Source organism: Pelodiscus sinensis, chromosome 19 (genome assembly GCF_052426305.1).
Source record: "Pelodiscus sinensis isolate ZL-2025 chromosome 19, ASM5242630v1, whole genome shotgun sequence".
NCBI lineage: Eukaryota > Metazoa > Chordata > Testudines > Trionychidae > Pelodiscus > Pelodiscus sinensis.
In genome coordinates, this window is record NC_143070.1 from 23,595,683 (window position 1) to 23,618,446 (window position 22,764).

At 50.5% G+C, this 22,764-nt stretch overlaps 1 protein-coding gene across 1 annotated transcript; it reads left to right on the forward strand.

Moving 5' to 3' along the window:
* The first annotated feature begins 590 nt into the window (after window positions 1–590).
* LOC142820480 (uncharacterized) lies at window positions 591–20,950 on the forward strand. Its single transcript, XM_089771020.1, has 10 exons — window positions 591–776; window positions 1,030–1,463; window positions 4,771–4,866; window positions 5,413–5,643; window positions 5,951–5,973; window positions 6,664–6,776; window positions 7,337–7,396; window positions 9,304–9,504; window positions 13,678–13,791; window positions 14,088–20,950. Exons 4-10 carry the CDS (start codon window positions 5,437–5,439, stop codon window positions 15,245–15,247), a joined length of 1,878 nt encoding a protein of 625 aa, XP_089627146.1. The 5' UTR covers window positions 591–776; window positions 1,030–1,463; window positions 4,771–4,866; window positions 5,413–5,436; the 3' UTR covers window positions 15,248–20,950.
* The last annotated feature ends 1,814 nt before the right edge of the window (window positions 20,951–22,764 follow it).

A 22,764-nucleotide genomic window follows, 5' to 3' on the forward strand; every position in this document is an offset into this window, starting at 1 on the left:
GTCACGTTCGCTGGGGAGGTTGTGGAGGGTCAGGGGGGTGTCACGGTCACGGGGGGGGGGTTGTGGGGGTGTCACGGTTGCATGGAGGATTTGGGTGGGGGTAGTCCCAGGCGCTCCCTGCCCCGGCCCAGGGCCCGGCCCCCGCGCACGTGCCGCGTATCTCGGCCCAGCCGGGGTGATACGTTCTGGGCCCGGGCTCCGCGCGCGCCTGCAGGTTCTGGGCGGGGGGGCGGGTCCGTGTCTCGCGCCAGGAGGCGGGGCCCGGTGACGTCACTGAGGCTCCGCGTTCTGATTGGTTCGTGGAGCCCCTGCCGAATCTCTCCCCCGCGCCCTCAGTGTCTCTGGGGCAGCCCGTCACTCCCGGGCGGGAGAGCAAGGGGCGAGGCAATAAACGTCATTGATGACGCCGTACGGGGGCGGGGAAATCGCACGTCACTCGGGGCTCACAGCCGGGGGTTCGCTTGTCACTCGGGCTTCAGAGCAAGGGGCGGGGCAAACAACGTCACTGAGGGGAGCCCCTCGGTCTGAGCTAAGCCCTGGCGCTGGGCTCTCATCGGAGTTATTGACCCGCTGCGCATGCGCGGTCTAACCGCGCCCGTCCCAGTCCCTGCGTTTCCGGCCGTGCTCCGGCCCCGCGCCGCGCGCCCTGAGGCGGGAGCCGTTGACAGGGGCCGTTGGCGCCGTTACTCGCTGCGGGGTTGGCCCAGCGCGGGGGAGGCCGCAGCGCAGCGCGAGGGAGCTGGAGGGGGGCTGTGACTTCCCGTCCTGCGCTGCGGGTGTGTCCGGCGCTGGGCCTCGCCCCCCCCTCCCGCGTCTGATGCTCCCGCCGGGCGGGGGGGCTGCAGAGTGTGCGGGGGGGGGGGATTTGAACACAGGGAGGCGGGGCCCTGGCATGAGGGGCGCAGAGACCGGGGGTCTGGCTGGGCAGGGGGCTGAGGGGCCCAGGGGAAGTCCTGGGAGCGGGCAGGGGGGCAGCGAAGCTTTTGGGGCTTTTTTGGTTTTTAATTTTGATTTTTTTTGTATCCTCAGTGCTGGTGCCCCCTCCCCCCATTGCTGAGCACAGGGAAGTGGCTGCCCAGCCCAGAGGCAGCCATGGCTGCAGAGCGCTCCCTGGAAAGTGTCCGGGAGGAAGCGCCGCGTCCCGTCTGTCTGGAGGATTTCACAGCCCCTGTCACTCTGGAGTGTGGGCACAATTCCTGCCAGGCCCCCTCAGCCCTCAGGGCAGAGACACTGAGCAGCAGGGACCCCTCCGGCCCAACCGGCAGCTGGCAAACGTGGTGGAACTAGCCAAGCCGCTGAGTTTCCAGGCAGCACAGAGAGCAAGATGGGACGGGGTGTGCGGGGAGCACCAGGAGGCTCTGAAGCTGTTCTGTGAAGAGGATCAAACTCCCATCTGTGTGGTGTGTGACAGATCCTGGGATCAAACGGTGGCGCCTATACAGGAAACTGCCCAGGAGTACAAGGTACAGAGTTGCTGTCCAGTGTAACGGGAAATAACGTTGGGTTTTAATTACAGGATAATTTCACTGACTGTTACCGGGCCCAGGTGTGGCACAGCTCTGTAAAGCCTTCATGGTACAAGTGATGCTGTAAAAAGTAAATGCTCTGGCTTTGTGGCAACTCACATCAAGTCTTTACAGGTACCTGATGTGGGAAATGTTTCTCTGAGGCTCTGAATCCTGAAACCCAGCCCTCACTGCTGGCAGAAGGGGTGTTTGCACAAGGGAAGTTAACAATCAGAGAGGTTTAGATCACAGGAGCAACAGGCCACTCCGTCAGTGAGCTGCCTTGGGACTGGAGAAGAGGAGGTTACACGCTGTTACTGATTGGAGGAACAGGACTAATAATCTGGCATTTGCCTTATAGACCCGCAGTGGCATCTGGGCCCTGCACAACACCCAGCAAGGGAAAATCCCTGCCCTAACTGGTAGGGACCTAGCTCCCTGCCCCTCAGCATCACTGAACAGTGATGAAGTGTGGCCTTTATGAGGGAAAGATGCCTTGATAAAGCCCCAGGCCCCGCAGGGAGAGGAGGTTTCCCGCTAAGATGCTGAACTCCTGGGCTGCTCCATGAGGGGTTAAACTCTGATTCAGCAGCTGGCACTAGATGAGGTTGCTGGACTGGATGCTGTGTGGGGCCCTGAGCGCCTTCACTCCACCCATAGCAGGGTTTCAGGAAGCACAGGTCTATGCCAGGCAGAACTGGGATTCAACTGGATTGTAGCAAGAGTTCAAACTGGTTAACTGATGAGCTAATGGTTATTGGTGCCAGTTACTGGTTAAACTTCCCACTGTCCCAGCAGTGCCCGCTTGCCTCTGGCAGCTACTGTCAGTCTGCAGCTGCTGGGAGTTTCTATTGGCCAACAGTTATTGTGGCTGTCCCCAGCAGACCTTGTCAGAGATCCCCGATACCAGGAGAGCCTATTTACACTACCAGCCCTGCCTGTCAGCAGGGTAAAAAATACTGTCATTGATAAAATTGTAATCGGTTACAAGATTAGTATTCAGTATCGGGGGTAGCCGTGTTAGTCTGAATCTGCAAAAGCGGCATGGAGTCCTTATAGACTAACTGAAGTGTAGGAGCATAAGCTTTCATGGGCAAAGACCCACTTCGTCAGATGCATGTAATGGAAATTTCCAGAGGCAGGTAGAAATATGCAGGCCAGAATCAGGCTGGAGATGACGAGGTGGTGATTAGTATTGTTAAGCATTTTTACCTCCCTAATCCCCACCTGCGTCGTTCTTTAGGAAGGTGCCACCACCGATCCGTTCTCAACCTTTGCAGGTGTCCTCCTGCATCCTCAGAGTATGTCTACACCACAGCGTTAATTTGAGTTATCTTTATTCGAAATAGTTAATTCGAATTAAGCTAACTTGAATTAACGTGTGTACACACAAAATGCAGTTTGAATGAGCGTTTTGCTAATTTGAACTACTGCATCCACGCTGAGTGGACACAGAATCGGATTTAAGGCCGGCTGGAACCAGGTCAGGGGTATCTTTGTGTGGCTGTTGCCTGAGGCTGAGGCTTGTGCTTAAGGGGACACACACATAACGCCCCTTCCCCCCCCCCTTCCCCCCCTCCCCAGGCAGCCAATGCTCAGGTGTCCCTGCTTGATTTCCTGCCTTGCTGCGGGACAGCAAAGCATTTGTTTCTCAGAGTGCTCTGGTTGCTCTCACTCAAGACACCCTGGCACTCTGCAACATGGAGCCAGAGCAGCCCCTGGGCACTCGGGTGCGTCTTGTGGATGCGTTGCTGTCAGCCTGGCTGCACCTGCTGCAGGCTGCCATCCAGGACATCCATCGGGGGGCTGTCAGTATCCAGGAGGCCCTGCGGGAGAGCGTCCACCGTGAGGAGCACTCAGCCTCCCTGGTCTGCGCCACTGGGGGCTTGTGCCTCATTCCTCCCTCATGTCCTTCCGCTTACCCCTCCTTAACCCCCCTTCCTGATGTCCAATAAAATACCTGTATTTTCATGAACAAAAACTCTTTATTTAACAAAACTGGGGGGGATGAAACCCTGGTGAGAGTTGGGAAAGGAGGCTGGAGAGGGGAGGAGGGAGAGGGACACCTGGGAGGAAGGATTTGGAAGGGGAAGGCAAGGGGAAGAAGGGGGAGGAGAACCTCAGGGTTGGGGGGTCTTCCCGGCCCTCCTGTCTCCCAGCACTGCGTGTGGGGGTCCTTGGCGTCCCCGAGAGGGCGGGAGGGGGAACAGGTGGGGGGGGAGGAAGAAGAAGCGGGAGGGAAAGCAGGAGTGGGAGGAGGAGCGATAGCTGGGGCAGCCACAGGGGCTGGAGCGGCAGCCGGCACCAGTCTCTGCACCAGGGTCTACAGGTTGTCATGGATGGCACGGCCCTGCTCCAGCAGCTCCTGCAAGCCCTCCTGCTGCAGCTGCAGGTCTTCCTCCACCCAGCGCTCCTGGCAGCAGACCTGCCTGACATATAGTGCCAGGTGCTGCCAGTGGTACTCCTCCAGGTGCCGGGTCATCCTGCTGGCCTGGGTGCGGGAGGCTGTCCTAGGCGGGGTGCTGCGCCCTGCACTCGCAGCTGGTGCAGCTGTGGAGAAACAAGAGACCTGCTCAGTTATCCCTGGGGACACAGTGGGTGAAACCCTGCCCCGCTCTGCAAGCTGAGGACGGCAGGTCTCCGCACCATCATGTCCTGCTATCCCTGGGAGTGTGAGCTGGCCCAGGACTGCACCCATGCCCCTGTGCTGTATATTGTGTGGGGGAGTGGTGGGGGAGGAGGGGAGATGTGCCCTGCCTCTGCATAGAGGGAGCTTCTGGAGAGAGGGCATTGTGCAGTGTCTCTCCCCGGGGTCAGGAGCATGTCATGTGCCTTCATACATACATGCGTGTGGGTAACAGGCCAGGGCCCCTGTGTGGCACATGCACAGGTTGCTGCATGATCTGTGGTCAGCAAGGACCACACGCGCAGTCCCTAGGTTCCCCCCCCCCCCACATAAGGGGACAGTGATGGCACTCACATGTCGAGGCCTCCCTGGCCTTGGATGACACTGGCGACAAGCTTGCTGGGATGGCTCTGGGTGCATGGCAGGCTCCCTCCAGGCTGTGATTCCAAATTAACTTTGCTGTGTAGACATACCCTCAGTCTTCTCCTGTCTCTTTTTCTATGGACAAACCCATGTCCAGGGCTGAGTCCCTGCTGGACAAGGACAGAGTTCCACAAAATTGGGACTCTCTTAAAGGCAGATAAATGGGCTCCCAACATCTAATGGGGTTTGCCCTCGTGCTTACATCTGCTTCCTCAGGACAAATTGGAGACTCCTTTGAAGACTCTGAAGAAGGAGAGAGAAAAGCTGCTGAGAAGGAAAACAACAGCAGAAGGGAAAAGCCAGGAGTATCTGGTAAGTGCTTGTGGCTATGGACCAGCAGGGACTGGCCGTGGGAGGGCTGTTAGGAGGCAGACTCCTGTGTGGTCTTGGTGAGGTTGGGCTTGTTTGTGTTTCTCCTGGATCATGGATTGCTGGCTGAGATCCATGTGTAGGCAGGCCCTGAGCATCCATGTCAGCATGAGTTCGTGTCCAGCCTTTGTGGCTTTCCCAAGGGAGCTGAATGTCCCCTGAAGGGCTGTCTGCTCACTTCGTGCATTAACATGTTTGCTTCTTTTTCCTCTCTGGGTATCTCTGTCAGGCTGATGCTAAGTCCTGCCTGCTGCTGCTCTGGGTCTGAATTCCCAGAGCCCATGAATGACAGAAGATGTTGCCCATGACTGAGGGACATGGGTCAAAGGAGATGCTGGGAGAGTCTCCTCTGCCGAGTAACCACAAAGAGTCAAATGTCACACATTTTAGGTTTTTCCAAGAAATTCTTGCTGCTGCGCGCTGTTCCCCATGAAAGAGCCCTGGGCTCTGTCCATGCCCCTGACCAGCCCTTTCCCTGTTTTCACACAGAAATGGACCCAAGCAGAGAGGCAGATGATTGTGGCCGAGTTTCAGCAGCTGCAGCTGTTCCTGGAGGAACAAGAGCGACTCCTGCTGGCCCAGCTGGAGAAGTTAGATGAGGAGATTGGGAGGTTCCAGACTGACACTATCAGGAACCTCTCCATGCAGATTTCCCGCCTCAGTAAGTGGATCGGTGAGCTGGAGGGGAAGTGTCAGAAGCCAGCAAGTGAATTCCTGCAGGTGAGACTGAGGGAGAAACATCCCAGCTCCTCACACAGGGAAGGGAGGCTCCTGAATCACAGGTGCTGGGGTCCAGCTGTCAGATCTCAGTATAATACCTTGCGCATTGCTGCCATGTGAGTGACTCTTGTGCTTTGTAGAGTTACAGGCACAGAGCTATTCGAAATGGCAAAGCCCCATTAGCTCAGAGGATCCATGTTCCTGGGGCCAGGGCAGGGCCTCTTCCCATGTTTGCATAATCCTTTCTGTGAGGTCCCCTGTGGGTGTCCAATGGAGCTGAGATTCTTTTCTCTGTCTTTTTTTCTAGGACGTCAGAAGCGCCCTGAGTAGGTACGTGGCTCTCATTCTCCTCACACTGCAGAGCGCAGGGAAAGGGCTTGGAACTGATGTTAGCACCACATCTCCACAGGGCTCTACAGCCAGGTGTTAGATACAAATATTTCTGACTCATTTAATTCTGAGGGTCTCATCCTCGCACTTTAGACTCTGGAATTCCCCATTCAGGACACAGTCTGACCTCAGGTGTTTCCTAGAGCTCTCACCTCCCTGGGGACTGGCTACTTCAGGACTGTGGGGTGGAACATGGGCCTGTCACTGCTGGGCACATTCAGCCCAGAGCAGCAGGGACCAAGAGTCTGTCCCACCTGAGGGCTGTTTGGAGACCTGTGTGGAAGGAGCTGGGGAGGGGGGAGCTGGTGTCTCACTGTAGTCCCTAGTGGACAGATTCTTTCAGCCCTTCACATGGGAACCTTCTGTCCCTCGGCGTCTGGGCCAAGGAGTAAGTTGGCCACGGAGACTCAATTCCCCTTTAGTCCCCCAGCCAGTCTCCCCAGACCAGAAGTGAAGAACAGCAATGGGACCTTTCAGGGGAAGGTTGCACGGCCATGGGATGTGTTGTTCCTGCTCTCAGGCTGGGAGAATTGGAGGATTCTAACCCCAGGCCTGTTAGAGCTGAGACTTACTAGCCAGAACTTATCAGCAGTAAAGTAAATACAATCACATGGAATTGTTTCTGTCCAGGTGTGAGACGGGGCAGTTCCAGCTGTCAGAGATTTCCCCTGAACTGGAAGAACAAGTCAGCAGTTTCTCCCAGAAAACGATTGCTCTATCGGAGACTCTGAGGCAGTTCAAAGGTACCTGGAAGGGATGGATGAGGGGAAAGTGGTTCAAGTATCTGAGACTATTGAATCTGGACTCTGAAGCCAACCTTCCCCTGCCTCAATTCCCACATGGAGAATGACGGCCACATCACACTGCTCTCCTTAGAGACACTGAGCGAACAGACCCACCTGCTTGCAGATAGAGCCAGGGGTTTGCAAACTCTGAACCTCCCATTTAGAGATCAAAATGGCCAAAGTTACTGTGATGGCTACATGTCCCACCACCACCGCTCCAGGATATGATAAGAGGCAGTGAGTGAATGAGAAACCAAGTGGGAGGGGGTGAGGAGGGAAGAGTAAATCTCACAGCTTCTCTCTCCTGGGATGGGTGTGAGGCTGCAGGGATGTTGGATGCATGGCTGGGAGGTGCCCGAGTGAGAGAGGAAATGAAAGTTTCAGACTCTTTTATACTAAATACCTGAGTGTGTGTGTATCTGGTCTCTGATACAATTGAAATGCAGAGTTCAGAGTGGGGACATTGTTATAAAGAGGAGAACCTAGAATCTCACCTCTCTTATCCCTTCGCCCACTAGACACTCTGTCCTCTGCACTGGAGAGAGGAAGATTAAAATCCCTGGGAGCTTTCAGACAAGGTGAGTTTGCAGGTGGAGATTCTTTAAATGATGAGAAAATTCCTGTGAAAACATCTTCATGGGATTGTCATTGAAGTTACCAACGAAACCCAGTGACCATGGCATGCACAGCCCTAAATCTCACCCACTGATCAATGAGGAGCCCCAGGGGTGCTGCATAGGGACCTGTGGACACTTTGAGAAACAGTGGTCTGTGAGTTTGTGATGCTAAAGGGGTGAAGTTAAAGCACACAATGGACGGCACCTTCAGGCTCAGATTTCACTGCTCAGTCAGTTTCAATCTGGGGTTGGTTTCAAACAATGAATAGGCTGAAAGGCTTGTAGCTGACTGGCTTCCACTGTATCAGTTTGTTCAAGACAAGAAACTGCTGGATCCCCAAGGGCTGTTAAGTCTAGTGCAGGGGTAAAATACAGCCCATGGGCCAGATCCACCCCACGGATGCCACTCCCCATCTGCAAGTCATTCAGAAAGCGACTGTGAACCTGGAGGGGAGGGGAGAAGGCTTCAGGTGCTGCTTCTACCCCCAGGACAATCTCATTGGCTGGTTTCTGGCCAGAAACAAAGCACCGTGCCCCCTCCCCTCTGGATTATAATTATTCACACACGCATATGGCCCTGCAGCCAATGAGAGGGTCGGGCAGGCTCCATGCCTGCCTACGATGCTTGGGCTCTGGCCAGGAGTCACTCAGATAAGTCTCCTATCCAGAGCTTGCCTCTGCCACCCCAACCTCTCCCTTCCCCTCCTAATCTCTGCTTCCCACTCCTGCCCTCTGCTCTGCATACCCAAACTCTGTCCTCCTCCTGCAGCTATATATGCAAGAGCTCTCAGTGGTCAGAAACCCACAGCCCCTTATTAGTCCACCAAGTCATTTCTCTAAATTAAAGTTACTTTAAATATCTAATGAGTAGTTGGCTAATCCAGTGTCCTAGATCACAGCCTGCCTCCTTCACCCAAACTCCCTCCTAGACCCCTCTACCTGTCCTGCATCCCACACCATTATCCCAAGTTTCCTTCTTCTCCCAATGTCCATCCAAGACCCTGCATTTTGTGCATTAATGTCATGGAAGAGTGCAGCTCTCAGCCACTTTCCATTTGGCCCCCATCAAAATGTATTGCCCACCCCATCGGGTGGATACGGCTCAGTGAGAGCCAATAAGTGAAAGCTCAAGCCAGACCATTTTAGGCTAGAAAAGAGGCACAAATGTTTGATAGGGAAGCAGATTAGCTACTGAAACAAATGAACAAAGAACTGGTGGATTCTCCCATCTCTTAATGTCTTCAAATCACTGGGGGACTTTCTTGAAAGTACACTGTGGGGAAACAGCTTTGTGCCTGGGTAACCGGACTAAGTGTAATGGCTTGTGCCACAGAGGGGGATTGCATGACTAAGGATATCTTCTGATCCCATGAATCCATGAATTTTAAGAGCTCTTCCTGCAAACACTCAGCACACATGTTTAATAATAAGCATCTGAATGGTGGTGTTACCTTCACTGACTCTGTTGTGGAAAGGGTTTATAACGTCTCTGTCAGATGAGAGAGCAAAGTTTATGCTGCAAATCTATGAATGAAGACTAAGGGTTTTAAATACAGCAGCCTGCATTTGGTCTATGTCCATGTTCAGGCAGATGAATATGTGGCTTGTTATCAGAAACACTGGGTGCTGAGAACTAAATCCCATTGTTGCAGACGGAGTAATGTTGTAACTCACGCCAGGTACAGAGAGAAATGAATATGGATTTGGGATCTAACTTCTGTTTCTGGAATATCTAGACTAAAACTTTTACCCACAATGGCAGAGTCTAGCATGTGTCTCACCACGGACAGAGTCTGGGCAGAATGGGGGTGTGGAAAGGGTTAAAGCCTCTTCTGAAATGTCTCCAATGCCCCTTCTCCCCCTACCAGGCTGCAGAACACCCATGTTTGTCTCCAGCTCAGTCTCTGGCCTGAGGAGCCAGGGACAGGAATTGGCCGTGGCGGAGCCTGTGAGCTTCGAGGAGGTGGCTGTGTACTTCTCTGAGGAGGAATGGGCTCTGCTGGACCCGGGCCAGAGAGCCCTCTACAGGGATGTGATGCAGGAGAATTATGAGGCTGTGAACTGGCTGAGTAAGGATTCCTGTCCCCTTGGGTAACAGCAGCTGGGTGGGCTCTGGAGCATCTGGGTTGTGTTTGGTTCAGGGTTATTCATTGCCTCTGCCCCCAGTGTCAGGAGTATCTGCCATAATAATCCTGGCTCTTGTGTGAAAGACTGTCCCCTCCATGCTCCCTCCCAGGGAAGGCAGGTTCAAGGATATAACAATGGCTCTTCCCACACCTAAGGTTTCGCTGCGCTTCCCCCGCTATCTTGCCCCTCTTTTATTTTGACCAGACGTGTAAGTGGAAGGGCTCAGGCAGGAACAGCAGGTACCAGAGGTCTTGATCTGACTGCTGTTAGGGGCTTCAGGGTCCCCGTGCGGCAGTGTGCTCAGCGATTGGAAGGAGGGTACGGTTCCCAGAGTCCTTCCCTGCCTGTAGCTAATCTCTGTGACATGCTGGTATTTGTCAGTGGGAGGGGCTGGATGCTGGCGCTGAGGGAGGATGGATGAGGCAGTTGACGCTCTGCGAGTATTTTGTCTGAGGTAGCTCTGTAGTAGAGAAACGTGAGCAGAGCTCTCCTTGCATTTCAGGCACAGGTTGGGTTTCCTTTCAAAAGTTCAGCTTCATTCTCTCTGGGGCTCACTTGCCTCTCTGTGCAGTGGAGATAAATCAGGTCACCTGTCTTGTCTTTTTATATCTTCAGGTAGGAACTTTTTCTTCCTGTGTGAATGTCTGGCTTCATGCTCAGGAGACCTGTGTTCAGTTCTCTGCCTCTGTCATAGACTTCCTGTGTGACCTTGATCAAGTCCCTTAGACTCTCTGTGTGCGGTCGCCTCTCTCTGTAATAGCTATTATAGTGTGTCCTTGTTTCTCAGGGCTGGGAAGGATACCTACACTAAAGAGCGGTGATGCTTAGCTCCATATGAGCATCCCGATAGCACAGTGGGGTCCTGATTTACACCAGAGTTCCCAGGTGCTGCTGGGTTTGATAATTTTGCTTCCCATAGCGACTGCAGTGCCTTAAGAATTGCTGCTAGCGCCACAGAGCATCGTTACAGCTGTTCAGGGTGGGTGGCTCTTTCTGGAGCCTTGATGCCAGCAGCACTGTCAGAGCGTGCAGCTTATCCATGCAGCACACCACAGGGTTACTGCTAAGAAAGACCCATGCTCCATTCGGAGGCTAAGGCACTCGGCCAGGTTTATTGTGAAAGGAGCAGGGTGCTAGCGTCCCAGCTCCTCAGACACAGGTATAGTGAGACTTGTTCCAACCCAATAATGATACCAGCTCAGTCAGCAGCTAGAACACTGCCCCTCAGCCAGTATCAACATGCCCCTTCTGTGACTTCTTTTCTCACATTGACACAAACAAAATTAATGTTGCGTTCAATGTGTTGCTATCCCCCTTGGCCTTCTCCCTGTTTGTTTGAACAAAACATCCATATCCATTATCCCCTCATCCCGTTCATGTGCACAAGGGTCAGTGAGCTATTTGGTAGGACTGTGTTTGCAGTTCCTGCAGAGAGCGGTGTTGATTGCCCTCCTCCTGCTCAGGAATGTGATTTCTTGGTTAGTTGATAGCAGTGCTCCACCATTCTGCCAAAGCCTGGCTTGTTTTAGTTAAAAAATAATGGGCATAAACAAGATAATCCTAGTAATCAGATCAGAATTTTCCCATTGACTCGGCACACAGCATGCTTCGCACAAGCTTTTTTGCGATTGTGTAACACTGGTAGCACAATGATCTCCATGGTCACATCACAGGTGGCTCTTCCAAACACTAAATGCAGGTCCAAGAAGGGGTGGAAACAAAGCTGAGGGGAAGGCGCTCACAAGGTGCAAATGTGGTAGATTCTGTGTCTCCCTGGAGCGGCCCGAAATCAAAGGCCAGGCTCACCGGAAGAGGGAGGCTGGGAAACCACACAAAGGCTGCTGCTGGCAGAGTAGTACCAAGGCTACAGACGAGGAGCTGAGTAACAGCCACAAGCATCAGAGAAGCAGCATGGCCCAGCTTCACCCTGGCTGGTTGCTGGAGAAGCCTAGCGCCACCCTGGGCAGCCACGGGAACGGCAGCTGTTGTGGGCAGCTAGCAGGGCTCACCCAGACACAGGTAGTTGGAATCAGGGCTCAAGAGCATAGGCAGGGCCTGAAGCAGCCTGCCAAGGATTCACTTAGCTGCTCAGGCAACTTCCTCTGCCTTAGAATCATAGAATAATAGGACTGGAAGGGAACTCAAGAGGTCATCGAGTCCAGCCCCCCGCCCTCAAGGCAGGACCAAGCACCGTCTACACCAGGGGTGTCCAAACTTTTTTCAAAGAGGGCCAGATTTGATGAAGTGAACATGCGTGAGGGCCGACCATTTTGCCTGACATTCTTTGAACCATTAAAATTAAATGCAAATTAACTATTTTATGCAAAGTTTATTGCAAACGGCATACTTTTCATTTCGTCACATGGATGACAAATCTAAACAGGTGTTAAATCACTCTGCCTTTCATATCTGAAGGCCAGATGAAAAAAAAATCCAGGAAGCTGAAATATATGTCAGGAACATTGTACATTACATATTATTGGTAATAAAGGTTGTCTGTCAACTTTTAAGTGCAAAAAATATGAACAGGAACATAACACCAAGTATACATGTTGTGTCAAATATATTTATAACTGATTTAGACCAACTGACATTAACTGAGATTTTTACAGTGTATTCATCTCAATACATATGGATTTGTTGGGGGCCATAAAAGATAGATATTGCCAAATTATCTGGGGGGCCGTATTAAACCAGAAACCGGGCCACAATTGGCCCACGGGCCGGACTTTGGACATGCCTGGTCTACACCATCCCTGCCAGATGTCTATCTAAGCTGTTCTTAAATATCTCCAGAGAGGGAGATTCCACCACCTCCCTTGGCAATTTGACCACCCTGACAGTTAGGAATTTTTTCCTAATGTCCAATCTAAACCTCCCCTGCTGCACTTTAAGCCCATTACTCCTTGTCCTGTCCTCAGAAACCAAGAGGAACAAATTTTCTCCTTCCTCCTTGTGACACCCTTTTAGATATTTGAAAACCGCTATCACGTCCCCCCCTTAATCTTCTTTTTTCCAAACTAAACAAGCCCAGTTCATGAAGCCTGGCTTCATAGGTCATGTTCTCTAAACCTTTAATCATTCTTGTCACTCTTCTCTGTACCCTTTCCAATTTCTCCACATCTTTCTTGAAATGTGGTGCCCAGAACTGGACACAGTACTCCAGCTGAGGCCTAACTAGTGCAGAGTAGAGCGGCAGAATGACTTCACGAGTTTTGCTTACAACACACCTGTTGATACAACCTAGAATCATATTTGCTTTTTTTTGCAACAGCATCACACTGTTAACTCATATTCAACTTGTGGTCCACTATGACCCCTAGATCCCTTTCTGCCATGCTCCTTCCTAGACAGTCGCTTCCCATCTTGTATGTATGGAACTGATTGTTCCTTCCTAAGTGGAGCACTTTGCATTTCTCTTTATTAAACCTCATCCTGTTTACCTCTGACCATTTCTCTAACTTGCTAAGGTCATTTTGAATTATGTCCCTATCCTCCAAAGAATTTGCAACCCCACCCAGTTTGGTATCATCTGCAAACTTAATAAGCATACTCTCTATCCCAATATCTATCTTGGGCCTTCTTCTGGCCCAAGTAGAAAATCTGAGCCAAAGAGCAGGGGGAGCCCAGCCCACCTGCCAGGAGCTTTGTGGAAAGAGCCTTGGGGAGCTAGAGCTAGTCCTTCCTCTCCAAGTCCTAGTGACCTGGCATGTGGCCGCTACAGTCTGAGCCCTGTCTGGGGGCTTTGGTGTCAGACCTGCCAGCCCTCCCTAGGGCTCCCCTTCTGAGCAGTGTGTCCCTGTCCTGCTCTGAGATACTGGGGATGAGGGGGATGGAATGGGCTTTGAGGGGGACTGAGTTGTACCCTAGAGAGTGCAACAGAGTGCTCAGCTCCCCTGGGGAAAGAGCTGGGCCATTCTCAAGGTGGGGGGAGGGGATGCGCCTTTACTGCAGTTGTGTGTGTGTCCTTGGCTCTTGTACCAGCCAGATCCCAGTCTCTGCAAGGTGGGGAAAGGAGCCTCTCTGGATGGGTGACTCAGATCCTGGCTCTGGAAGCAGTAATGGCAGAGACCTTAATGAACAAGATCAGCACTTGATTACTTACTCTCCAACAGGATTTCCACTCTCTGAAGCTCATGTGATCTCCTGGGTGGAGCGAGAGGAGGAGTTGCAGGTCCCAGATCACCAGAGCTGTGAGGAAGGGGAGATCATCAGTGGCATCCACACAGGTGAGCAATCAGTTAAATTGCCTCAGAAACTAACTTATAGCAGGTGTTACTTGTGTGTTTTCATGAAGTCTGTCTGACTCTTCAGCCTGTCTTCAACTTGAGCCAGAGTGTGGTGGATGAGGAAAGGCTGGGTTTTCTCTTCTGTGGAAGAGTTCTGAAGAAGGAGGGTGAACTCAGCTCATGATAATTCAGTCATTATTTGAGCGTGTGTCCCCTTTTCTATTCCTCTTTCAGAGTTTTCTTTCAGCTCATCATAGAGAATAACTCCTGTCTGGATTATTTCTCTATCCCAACAGGTGATGGGATGCTGACTGAGAACCATGATCTTGTGCAGCAGGAGGGATCGGAGCAAGTGTCTCCATGTGGGATGTTACTGGGAAGACCTGAAGGGCATGTTTCCCAGATACGTGAGCAGGGAGAGACTTGTGAGAGTCAGCATAGCCCAGAAAGGCAGCATGGAAACCATCCAGGAGGGGGACAGGATAAATCAAGTCACAGGAGCAGAGGAGAGAAAACAAACACAGAAACCATTCAACAGAAAATCCCCCATCGACAGTCACCCTGCACTTGTAGTGACTGTGAAACTCCTATTGAACATCAAAGAGCCCACACAGGAGAGAAGCCATTCAAGTGCTCCGACTCTGGGAAAAGCTTCAGTCAGCACTTGCACTTTACGAACCATCAGATACTACATATAAGAGAGACACCCCATAACTGCTCTGACTGTGGGAAAAGCTTCAGTAGAAGTGAACACCTTGTTAGACATAGGAGAACCCACACAGGAGAGAAACCTGTCAATTACTCTGACTGTGGGAAAAGCTTTCTGAGCAGCTCACACCTTGTTACACATAGGAGAGCCTGTACAGGGGAGAAACCCTTCAACTGCTCTGACTGTGGGAAAAGCTTCCGTCAGAATTCATGCTTTGTTAACCATAGGAGGACCCACTCAGGAGACAAACCTTTCAATTGCTCTGAGTGTAGGAAAAGCTTCAGTAGAAGTGAACACCTTGTTAGACATAGGAAAACCCACACGGGAGAGAAACCTTTCAATTGCTCTGACTGCGGGAAAAGCTTCAATGAGAATTCGGAGCTTGTTATCCATAGGAGGATCCACACAGGGGAGAAACCTTTCAATTGCTCTGACTGTGGGAAAAGCTTCAGGAAGAGGTCAAACCTTGTTACACATAGGAGGAGACACACAGGAGAGAAACCTTTCAATTGCTCTGACTGTGGGAAAAGCTTTATCGGGAGATCAGACCTAGTTCTCCATAGGAGAACTCACACAGGAGAGAAACCTTTCAATTGCTTTGACTGCGGGAGATGCTTCAGTCAGAAGTCAGTGCTTGTTAGACATAGAACAACCCACACAGGAGAGAAACCTTTTACTTGCTCTGACTGTGGGAAAAACTTCAGTAGAAGCTCACACCTTGTTAGACATAGGAGAACCCACACATGAGAGCTACCCTTCACGTGCTCTGACTGCAGGGAAAGCAATAGTCGGTGCTCCTGCCTTACTAACCATCAGATAAAACATACAAGAGAGTTGCCTCATAACAGCTCTGATTGCAGAAAAGGTTTCAAACACAGGTCAAACATTAACATAAGAACGGCCATACTGAGTCAGACCGAAGGTCCATCTAGCCTAGTATCCTGTCTTCCAACAGTGGCCAGTACCAGATGCCCCTGAGGCAGTGGACCGAAGATCATGCTCAAGCAATTTTTCTCCTGCCATCCTTCTCCAGCCTTTGACAAACAGAGGGCGAGGGGCACCATTCCTTACCCCCTCGCTAATATCCTTTTATGGGGGACCTAATCTCCATGATTTTATGTAGCTCTTTTTTAACCTCTGTTACAGTTCTAGCCTTCACAGCCTCCTCTGGCAAGGAGTTCCACAGGTTGACTGTGTGCTGTGTGAAGAAGAACTTTCTATTATTACACTGCTTTACAGCCAAAATGCTTCTGAAATAACTGTAGTCAAACTTTACTAATTCTGGGTCACAGAACAAAAATGATGCTTAAAATTGTTGATTGGCTCTAGTTTTCAAGATATGCTATTGGGTCAGTATATACGACCTTTGACTTGCGAATGGCGGAGGATAAGTGAGTTATAAAGGGAAGGGATCTCAATTTAAACCAGAAATGACTAAAATACACCTTTGACTGGATCTATGAATAAATCTATGACTGGGTTTGGACAGTACTTGCTTTTTAGGCAAAACAATGAATGATGCAATCTGAAGCTGGTATTGCGTCATACATGATATGAATTTCATCATGTTATTCCTAGAAGTCATGGATGTTTAGCCGCATAATGGCAATGTTTTGCCATCATTTCCTGTTGGTCATGTAGTCCATATGAAGGAAACCTATGACAACATGAAACAACTTTTGAGGTGCATAAACTATGACCAACATCAGTGGCAGCTTTGTGGCGATTTGAAGGATGTTGCTCTCTTGCTTGGTCTGCAGACTGGATACACAAACTTTCAAGTACCTCCGTAGAAAATTTTCAAGGTTAAGTGAAGCTAAGATAAAGGAAGGTGTCTTTGTTGGTCCTCAGATTCGTGAACTTCTTCGAGATGGTGCATTTGACCATGCACTGCATGGCAAGGAAAAGATGGCATGGAAAGCCTTCCAGTTAGTGGCAATAAATTTTCTCAGAAACAACAAGGCAGACAACTACAGGTTGTTGGTGGAAAACCTCCTCAAGGCATGCAAAAGCCTTGGTTGCAACATGTCACCAAAGATACATTTTTTGCACTCTCAGTTAGATTTTTTTCCACTGAACTGCGGAGCAGTGAGCAACGAGCACGGCAAGCGATTTCACCAGGACATTGCAACAATGGAGAAACGCTATTAGGGCAAATGGAGCCCATCAATGCTTGCAGACTATTGCTGGACAGTGACAAGAGATGCTCCAATTAATGAATACAATAGACAAGCCAAGAAACGCCGCGTAGACACTGAATAGGACTAAACTATGTACATAATAGTTTTTTGCTTTTTGTTTCATAATACATTTTATTGCTATAACCCTTTTGCTGATTTTTAAAGTGTTACATAAACAGGACAGGTGAAATATTATCATGTAAAGCAAACATAAACACATGAAAAGACCTAGGTTTACAATTTATGATTAAAACGCTATTATCTACACAATATACATAGACATAAAATGTAAAAACTTAAATATCTTGGAAACAGTAGCCAATCAGTTGTTTTAATTGTCATTATTGAATTTAGCACATCAAAATACATAATAAATAGCACATTTTATCTCTGAAGCAGACGACTTCTTAAAAAAGTGTAGACCAGTGTTAGTTTTAAACCTGCTACCCACTAATTTCATTTGGTGTCCTCTAGTTCTTATATTATGGGAACAAGTAAATAGTTTTTCTTTATTCATCCTTTCCCCATCACTCATGATTTTATACACCTCTATCATATCCCCCTCAGTCCCTTCTTTCTGAACTGAAAAGTCTCAGTCTCTTTAGCCTCTCATATGGGACCCATTCCAAATCCCTAATCATTTTAGTTGCTCTTTTCTGAACTATTTTAATGCCAAAATATCTTTTTTGAGGTGAGGAGACCACATCTGTTCACAGTATTCAAGATGTGAGCGTGCTGTAGATTTATATACGGGCGGTAAGATATTCATCTTATTTTCTGTCCCTTTTTTAATAATTCCTAGCATCCTATTTGGTTTTTTGACTGCCGCTGCACACTGAGGTCATTTTCAGAGAACTATCCACAATAACTCCAAGATCTCTTTCCTGATTAGTTGTAGCTAAATTAGCCCCCATCATATTGTATGTGTAGTTGGGTTTATTTTTTCCAATGTGCATAACTTTACACTTATCCACATTAAATTTCATTTGCCATTTTGTTGTCCAGTCACTCAGTTTGGTGAGATCTTTTTTTGAAGTTCTTCATAGCCTGCTTTGGTCTTGACTATCTTGAACAGTTTAGTAACGTCCGCAACGTGGCTACCTCACTTCTCACCCCTTTCTCTAAATCATTTATTAATAAGTTGAATAGGATTGGTCCTAGGACTGACTCTGGGGGAACACCACTAGTTACACCTCTCCATTCTGAAAATTTACCGTTTATTCCTACCCTTTGTTTCCTGTCTTTTAACCAGTTCTCAATCCATGGAAGGATCTTCCCAATTATCCCATGATAACCTAATTTCCACAAGAGCCTTTTGTGATGTACCCTGTCAAGGCTTTTTGGAAATCTAAGTACACTATATCTACTAGATTCCCCCTTGTCCACGTGTGTGTTAAACATAAGACAACCTACAGACGAGAGAGAGCTATTCAGCTGCTCTGACTGTGGGGAAAGCTTCAGTCAGAGCTCAACTTTTGTTAGCCATTGGAGAACCTACAGTGGGAAGAAACCTAGAACTTGAGTTCCCTGTAAGCTATGTGGCTAGGTGGCTGTGCCTCAGCCTATTAAATGCCATATGAGCTTATAGGGCTTTGGTGGGGAGAGATACCTCTACCCACTGGTCTCAACCCCAGCCCAGTCCCGCTGTGGCCAGAGGACAGTTGGCTATCCCATGGCCCCAGGCCCAGAGTTACCATGGCAGGGAGAGGTGGGTCTCCCTCCTCCCCCTTCACAGTAACACGTGTGCTGGGGCAGCGAGAGCTCGTGGGAGTCTTTTCTCCTTGATGTAGCCTTTCAGTGGCCTACATGTCAGTCCCCTCCATCTTTAAGATCACAGCCCCAGCTAGAGCCTTCAACCAGTAGTCCTAAGATTTTCCATCCATGAGTAGAGTGAATTTTTTCTTGTGCACAAAGAGTGACATCCTGTGAACTTGTTCAGATGTGTGCCTACATGGCACCCACGAGTTAATGAGTTTTACACACACACACATATGCAATTTAAATTATGGAACAAATATACTAAACCAAAGGATAATTAGCAAGGTGCGTGACCCTGCATGCATGCACCCTGAAAACGTACCAGCTTGGCACCCAGTCTCATTCCCACCCACCCTTGCTCTATTTTTCCTTCATCCATGAGCTCCCCATCTCCTGCACCCCCATCCTGTGCACCCTTTGCCACAAACCCTGCCTTGTGCCCCTAACTTCTGCAGTGTCCCCTTCATCCGAACCCCTGCACTTTCCTCCCAGTCTAATCTAGTCATAGTGTAGTAATTTGTAAAGGATAAAAAATGAATGCACCATCCCTAGCCATTGACTCTAAAGCTCATTCTGCAGCTGCAAGTTAATGACATTCAGAAGATGAATTTAGGGATATCACCAGAAAACTTTATCCAGCTCTTTTTCTTCAGCCCACATTACTTCACTGTATATAAGACACAATCTAATTATAGATTATATTTCTTATAGTATCTGCATGCTTTAGACCCATCAGTCATAGAAAAGTCCCTTTAATATGTCATCAATTGTATATTGATTTAGCATCAATAGAAGATAATCAACAGCATTAAAGTTTTAGTTGCCTCTACACAGTGCACATGGGTGTGTGAGAGTGAGAGAAATAACTTCCACGGGGACAAAAATAATCATTGGCACCATCAACATTATTGATGTGATTGATGCCTTCACAAATGACAAGAATATTGAGGGTCAGAGAGAATTGTTCTCCTTGACATGATTTAGGCTGTTAAATATGAACAGGGCGCAGAACATTTCTCTAGTCATCTGCCATCTATTTTATCCCTCAGATAACCTGCAGATTTACCTTTGAGATCCCAAGGTGGAGATCTTTAATGAAGTGGAGTTGGAACCAGACCTCTACCACATGGCCCCAGTCTCTAGAGCAGCCAGTCCTTCACCACTCTGGGTCCTTGGCTTTGGCTGCTGGAGCAGCTGCTGGAGTGAGCCCCCCCACCACATGGCTCTGGGCCGGGGCTGCTGAAGCCCTCACTGCCTGTGATGCTGCTGCGGCTCAGACCCTGGCCAAGTCTGTCAAAGTATGCAGTACCCACAACAGAGCTACAGCTGAAGCAGGCCCCCATTGTGGCTGTGGCTCTGGCTCTGGCTCTGGCCCTGCCACTGTCCAGGACTGCTAGAATAAGCCCTGTCTGCCGCACAGCCCACCCTGGAGCAGTTGAGTAGTCACTGCGTGGCTCTGCTTTGGAGGTGGGTGGGCTTCAGCCTGAGGGAACCCTGCCCTCAACCCTCCACACTGCAAACCTCATCCCTGAGGCTCTCATCCCCAGCACCACCCCAGAGCCAGACCTCACACCTTTGTTCTCCAACTCTTTGCCCCAACCCTATGTCCCTTCCCACAATCCAAATCCCCTGAGCCTCACTCCGGCCACATGAGCTAACGTTTTTGTACCAATACAGAGATTGTGTGTCTCACATTCCCTCCCTGTGGGTACCCTGTCACACAGTTGGGCTGAGCCCAAGCTGTGTCCTGGAATCCCTGAAAAACAAATCCTAATATCCTGTTTCCAATTGTCCAGCAGAGATGAAACCCAGCCCCTTAACAGAAGTATCAGCATCTGGGCTGACGTCTATGGGTAGAGTCCTTGATTAACACAAGCCTCACCTTCTCCAGGCTGGGGCTCCCCCAGTGAGGGGTTTGGATCAACAGAAACGCAGCCTTCCAGGCTAAGGTCCCGCAAGACATGTCCTTACTTAGCAAGTGCACAGCCTTCTCGGCTCAAGTCCACAGGTAAGTGTCTCTAGTTCACCAGTGCACAGCCTTCTCAGCTCAAGACCAATGACAGGGAACTCTTAGCGTAGGCTAGCAAAGGGGTCGGCCCCTGGGTTGGAGATAGCGGGACCCAGGCCCTCTTTCTCCACTGGGTCCCAAATCAGAGCCCTAAGCGCAGGGAAACAGTCCACTGACTGGGTTGGTGCGAACGAGCCAAAACTCACCAACCCCCACTGGGCCATTCAGGTATTCCCTCCCCGAGCCACTTTCTTCTATGCAGCAGCTGCCCTACCTGGGCTGGGGCCACCGAAGAACTCGGTGCCCATGATGCCACCAGGAGCCCATTGGGGGCTTGTATCTCCAAGAGGCTCTGGAGGAGAGTTTCAGATAAGGACACCTGTGAGACTCTCCCCTGGGCATCCCCACAAGGGGCCTCTACATTGCCCTCTGTGCCTCTCTCCCCCCCCCACCGTTCCCCTGCTCTCCCCCCCACTTTCCTCTCCCCCTGCCCTTGCCGGTAAAACAAACTTGACTTTTCCCTGCTGAAACAACGAACTGTGGTTTTCATGTGGGGAATGTAGAAGTGGGGAGGGGCTGGGTAAAGAACCTGGGAGGGAGTGGGAGGCTGGTGGAGAGGTGAGGAAGGGAGAGGTGGGGCTCAAAGATGGGGCTGGAACTGGAGCCTGCCTCTGGTGGCCCCACTGCTTCATGGGCGGGGGCCTCAGCAGCCATGGAATGGCTCCAGGGGAAGAAGCCAGAGGAGCAGGGGCAGCTGCAGGCTCAGAGGGAACTGGAGCGGGATTGAGTTTGGGTTGGGGAGGGCCAGCTGCCAGGCCACTGAAGCAGACAACCAAGCAGTTGGCAGCAGCACTATGTGCCTAGTACATGCTCCAGGCCACCTGGAAATATTGAACCTTTCTCTGGCTTGGGTGCCTCCTCCCTGCAGGGTGCCTTGGGATAGCCACTGTGGCAGCAGGAATTTGGACATCAAGTCACCCCATTGGGAACAATGGAGGGAAGAGAAGAGTTTCCCTGCTACTGGAGAAAGCAGGCCAGGCCAAGGCCCTTTTAGCCACTGGGTCGGTGCAGGCTGAAGCATCCTCCCACCAGTTCTCTGGCCTACTTGCAAAGCTCTCAGCCTTCTCTTGTTTCTGCTTCCCTGTCCATAACAGGCAGCTAAACAAGGGCAAGTCACCAAACCAAACAGCCCTGTGGCTAGTATGGGGATTGAAATCACAACTTTGGTGTTATTAGCACCACGCTCTAACCAACTGCGCTCACCAGCCTACAGAAACCTAGCTTGTAAGTGGCCTTTTCAGGGGGGCATCTCAGGCAGATGCAGGGACATCTCTGCAGCTGCTAAGGGCTCTTCCCTGGCAGGGTCACTAGTGACTCACTGTGATGTGGGCTGGCTAGTCCAGATGCTTTGAGGTTTGGTCAAGGTGGCTGGTGGCTGGCATGGCGCACTGAGACCCAGGGCAAAGAGGCAGCTGGAATCTCTTTCTGCCAGCACCTTGCCTCCCAGCTTCTTCCCTGTCAGCAGCAGCCGCAGCCCCTTTCAACCACTGGGTCAGGCCGGGAAGGGAGGCAGGAATGGGGCCAAGTAGCGAGTCAGTCTGAGGAAGGCAGGAAAAGCTCGTCTTGCCTTGCAGGGCCGCTGGCAACAGCTTCTCTCTTGTGTGCTGCTGAGGAGAAAAATGCACTGAAAGGGACTATAAAGCCCCATTTAGATGAGCATTAGAGGTGGGCACCTGTTAGCGCCATGGGGGCAAGAGTTGGAGTCTTGCTGCTGCTGGAACCACACATGAGAACAGCAAGATTGTAAGTTCCAGGGCCCATCCAAACCAGAGACTGAGCTCCGGGTGTATCAGACACCCATCAGGAGGCACAAAATTCTCTCTGGGGAGCCTGTGGAAAAGGAAGTCAAAGCACAGGAACTAGAAGGGCTTACACTTGTCAGAAAAGAGCATAGCTGTTGCACAAGAAGCCCTGTCTTCTGACACCGTACTGTTAATCTCCTTGCGCAAGAGTAGGTGGGCGGTATGGATGCTCTGAGGATTCTTGCCCAAGAACAGCCATTCTTGAGCAAGAGCCCTCCAGTGTACACAGAGCCTTTGTGTGTTAGGCAAATGTGAGAACCACTACGCCACAGAAACACCTATAAATCCATTTTCTGATGGACTTAAACTTGGACAAATATTCCACAAGGTTCTCCAATACTCCAAAAGGATCCTGACCTCACTCATCTCTCTTCCCCAGGCTGGCACCAAGACTTGGTCACTGAGGGCAAAAAAAAGACTTGTCAGGCAGTGGCGAACACTTGGCTCCTGATGCCC